We start from the raw sequence: 5,000 nt of genomic DNA, 5'->3' as shown, positions 1-5,000 counted from the left end.
CACATATTTGCCTGACAGTTAAGAGTGTTTATTTGTAACAAATAATCTCTTCGTACAAATGTAGAAAAATGTGCATCTTAACACACTACCATACAAAGTATATATATTATGTATTTATACAAACGCAAAAAGTATATTTTAACGGTGGTATTCTTAAAAAAAATATTTCCTTGAATGAATTTTATATAAATCCTTAGAATGGAAAGATTTATATAAGGAAAGTTTTTTTTAAGAATACCACCGTAAGATTCTTACGGTGGTATTCTTAAAAAAAATCTTTCCTTATATAAATCTTTCCCTTCCAAGGAATTATATAGGATTTATACAAGGAAAGATTGTTTTTAAGAATACCACCGTAATTTTCTTAACCACTCACAAACATTTAACTTACAAACGCACATTCATACACACAATACACACACACACACACACACACACACACACACACACACACACACACACACGACTCGTGGCGCAGTGGTTAGAGTTCCCGGTTGCCACTATGGCGGTCCGGGTTTGAATCCCGACTAGGGCTGAAATAATTTCAGTGTCGCTGTGCTGCGGGTCGTTACTTCAACTCTCGTGGGTGGGGAGTTGGAAGTGTGTACGTGTAAGGTCTCAGCATTACCCATAGATCAATCATATTTGAGCTCTGAATTCTCTTCCGAGAGGGAAATAACTGTCGATCACGAGTCCAACACGTGATCCAAGACCATGGTGAATCACACACACACACACACAAACATGCGCACATATACATACACACACCCGCATATTTAAATATAAACACACCACACAGACACACACCCTCACTCAAACACACACATACATACATACACATCATGCATATCTAGACAGTAGACAGCCCATTCCTACTCGAACCAGCAAGAATAACTTACTTTAAGTGTATTAATTCTGAGTCCACGAAATGCTCCTCGCGGGACTTCTGTTATTTGATTTCCGGACAAGTCAACCATGACCAGATTGGGAAGGCGGCGCATGGCTGCAGTTGGTACGTGGGCGAGCTCGTTGTCCTGCAGGTTCAGATTGCGTAAACTTTCTTCCAGGCCCTGGAAGGCCCGTACGCTAATGTTGTAGATCCCACACGACGAGAACTGTCGTAAAGGGAAGACAGAAGAGTAACATAAGCATGTGTGTTGTTCAGGTCTAATAATTCAATGCTAAAAAACATAAAAAAAAACAATCGTTATGTCCGGTGTTTAGATAAATACACTTTACAGATATGAGGTGCAAGTATAGTCCACCTTTTCTCATTAACTTGGTACATATCATATTTTTTCTAGAACGTGGCAAGCAATTCTGGATCAGTTCAAAGGAGACTCAATCGATGTAAATATGACTTCAAATTCATTAATACCGCAGATAATATATACATTCTATTCAATTAAATGACAGAAGGCCCAAACGGGGTCTTAAATTTATAATCTTAAACGAGCCTTCAGATCCACAAAAGATACACTATAAGGATTATCAGCCTTAGGTTCTGAGGAAATATTGGCTATAGATGCTTGCTTTTGAACCCCTAGAATTTATCTAAGAGCACGACCGCCAGTCGAGGTTCTGGTTGCGTTCTTTCTCCTAGATGAATTACATTGCCTGGTGTTACCCAGAACAAAACATGACACTGTGTTGACGGGATTAGTAATGGTCCTCCCTGTACTAAGGCCCGTCTACACTATCACTGGATTTAGAGCATGGTAATGGCGAGTACCTGGAAAACGATAGTGTAAACGCCGACAACTGAACCACCATCCCTGACCGAGGCAGTTTATGAACGAGCTATACTGCATATTCGATCGTGGCCACCTGTTAACCACATCTTCAGCAGTGTTACTAAATGCATATAAATACCTGCGTTGAACTAGCCATTTAATCTCCATGCCAAACATTCTAATGTGTGGGTTATACAGTAAGAAATTGGTAGAATGTTGATAGATATGGACCATACAGTCTGCAAATTCCTTGGATGTACCTTATAGTTAAATACGATGCACGTTATTATTCTACAGGGTTGGCACACTGGATAGGGAAGAACGTCGAGGAGCCAATACAGTGTGAACAGGCAAATTGCTAGTCGGTGGCTACTGCCATGCTAAGCTGCGTGCCCGAGTACCGTAGGTAGCCGCTAATAACGGTTCGTCGAACGCGGTTCGACAGACACGTGTTTAAAGTGATGTGTGAACGTGTGAACGGGGTATTTGGTTGTCGAACACGTTGGTTAAACCCCAAATACCCCGTTCACACATCACTTTAAACACGTATCTGTCGAACCGCGTTCGACGAAACCGTTAGACCGTGGAAACCCCCTCATAGTGTACTCGGGACTTTAAACTAGAACAAAAGTCTTAGACGTGTACAAAGAAATCAAGAGAGAATTATCGAGGATATGTTCATCTTTGAAGATAACTGGAAATTGTAAGTAATAATAGATATTTTCATTGTTGCCAAATATAAGTGCAAATGAACTTAAAGTCTCCCGACGTTTTCATATAATTCTCAAATTTTTGTTCGGCCGAAGTCAGCCATCACAAAGCGATCGCATTGAAACGCGAAAGGAATTCACATTTCTCGAAGTATAATCATCGCTAACTTGTCCGAATGAGATCAAAAGAGATAATTAATGCCTTGTTCGTTTCGGAGCATACCATTCATAATAGTTCACGTTGTGTAGTGAGACCACGTGCCCCATAACTTCGTTGAAACAAACCAAGGTCTTACCTGAATATTCTCTATAATAAGGCCGTCGAAAATCCTGTCGTTGAGGACTCCGACCTTCGAGCTGTTGACGTAGAGGAGATCGAGAGGCACGTTGCCTGCCCGTTGGTGCAACACCGTCATTAGAAGCGTGAAGTTGACACTTGTGCATTGAATAGACAGTTCGTTTTGAAGGTTGAAGGCACATAGGCAGGATCCGTTGAGTTCTGGGACCTCTCGAGGCCACGGGCACTGCGCAATCGCGAGACCCAAGAGGGTGGCGTGCAGGAGATACCATCTCCCGATGTAAGAGATCATGGCTGAAAGACAAGGAATAACAACTATGGTTAATTATTGATCTGGGCAAGTCGGACTGACATATCGTTACAAAAAATGTCTCTAAAGACTTCACAATATATCTGCCTGAGCTTCCTTTACCTTTACAGACCAAATATATATATACATGGTTTACTTTAAGATTATTTACAATAGGAAAGCGTGCCAACAAGAAACTTTTTGGTCCATATCAAAGTCGGATGCAGAAAAAAGAAGTAGTAAAGACGTAAACAAACGCCAAAAGAAAAAGTAAATAAACAATATAACCCAATGGTAGACAATACAGCAGATTGCTCCTGGGCTGCTTGTAAAATCGAATCTTACAAGTTCGAACTATGCGTTATATCCCATCACTTTTATTAGAAGTTTCTTCCGTTTATTGAATACACGATTGGCGGTACTGTGCGCCCCAGTGAGTCTGTTAAATGTGTGGCACACATCGAGATTTACTACTACCCATTCTGCCAAATCAACCTTAGGACATGCCTCTCTTATTTCCCGTCTATGTACAATTTGAATAAATTATATGACACGGGCAGCCTTTTTGCTCCATATTGCCTCGCCGAGATGCCACACGTGAGGCAGGTGGGATGGGGTCTAGGCAATCAGTGTTATGATTCTAAAAAGTTATACTAATTACACTATACAGCTTCCTTTACTATATGCAGAATATAGAAAACTATCAAATAAGAGAGAAAGAGAGGCATGTTTCAAAGTTGAATTGGTAGAATGGCTAATAGTAAATCACGACTTATGCCACACCCTGAGCGGACATCTTGGAGCGCACAGACAATAGTTACTTCTAGATTGAATTTATGCAATAAACGAAAAGTATAGTTTGTGACCTTGATAAAACCTAAGACGCTTCTTCCTTAACCCTGGAATGCCCAGAAGTTCCTTGAAACCAAGCGGGTCACCATTGACGGTGTAAAATCTAAATGGAGGAGTGTTACTAGTGGAGTTCCCCAGGGCTCGGTTTTAGGTCCCTTTTTGTTCATTATGTATATAAACTACTTGGTCAATGGTATTATTAGTGATGTTAGTAAGTTTGCGGACGACATTAAAATAGGATACCAAATCAATCAGGAGAAGACGCCGGGATACTGCAGAATGATCTTATCAATCTTTCACATAGCCGGTGAAATGGAAAATGTACTTCAATATATCAAAGTGTAGTGGATTAAATTTAGGTTCACATACACCAGAAACCAGATATAGCTTAGATAACAGCTTTTTAGAGAAAACCAAGTGCGAGAAAGACTTGGAAGTGCTAGTGAGTCCTGACCTTAAATCCAGAAAACAGTGCATTAGAGCCAGGGCTGTGACGAATCAAAGTGCAATGGTAGTTATTAAACTCTATTTGGAGTAAGTTAGACACATCCTTGACTATGTGGTAGTACAGTTTTTGTCCCCGTCCTATAGAATGGGTACAAATTCACTAAAATCAGTACAGAGGAGAATGACCAAAATGATACATGGGATCTGAAATTTACGTTACGAGAACAGGCATATGCACTTTTATTTATTACTCTCTAGAACAGTGGTTCCCAAACTAGGGGTAAATTACTCCCTGGGGATAATTTAACAAATATTCGGGGGTAATGGAGGGGTGACAAGAATAATAAGAAGAATTCTGAAAATCAAGAAGCCAAGAATTCCTCAACTAGCTTAAAGGCTCCATCCATCCCACTGATGTTCTCGCCATCTTTGGCAATAGTTATTACAGATTCATATGTTCAAATACAATAAATACACGAAAATATCTCTAATGTTTCAATTTAGCCATATATATCAATGTTGACTACATTTTGTGAAAGGGGTAACATGCTTAATGTCACGTTAAATTGGGTAACAAACTGACAAAAGTTTGGGAATCACTGCTCTAGAAAGGCGTAGAGTGCGGAGTGATCTAACAGAGTTGTTCAAGTAGATCAAGGGCTTTAACAAGG

General features: G+C 40.1%; 1 protein-coding gene across 4 annotated transcripts in view; it reads right to left on the bottom strand.

The window, feature by feature from the left end:
* Positions 1–5,000, bottom strand: part of haf (leucine-rich repeat and fibronectin type-III domain-containing protein hattifattener) — a 143,645-nt gene that overhangs the window by 105,100 nt on the left and 33,545 nt on the right. For all 4 annotated transcript variants that reach the window (XR_012965701.1, XM_076172749.1, XM_076172750.1 and 1 more), the window contains exons 2-3: positions 2,740–3,035; positions 900–1,115 (exon numbers count right to left, since the gene is read on the bottom strand). Coding sequence is in view for 3 of the 4 variants with exons in the window: in XM_076172749.1 (XP_076028864.1) it covers positions 900–1,115; positions 2,740–3,033 (510 nt within the window). In the remaining variant the exon portion in view is untranslated. The remainder of the gene's footprint in view (positions 1–899; positions 1,116–2,739; positions 3,036–5,000) is intronic.

The sequence above is a fragment of the Oratosquilla oratoria genome, chromosome 33 (assembly GCF_046742065.1).
Source record: "Oratosquilla oratoria isolate Oo_2021 chromosome 33, ASM4674206v1, whole genome shotgun sequence".
Classification (NCBI taxonomy): Eukaryota; Metazoa; Arthropoda; class Malacostraca; order Stomatopoda; family Squillidae; genus Oratosquilla; species Oratosquilla oratoria.
Note: the sequence above shows the minus strand (reverse complement) of the source record. Positions and strands in the feature narration are given on the sequence as shown.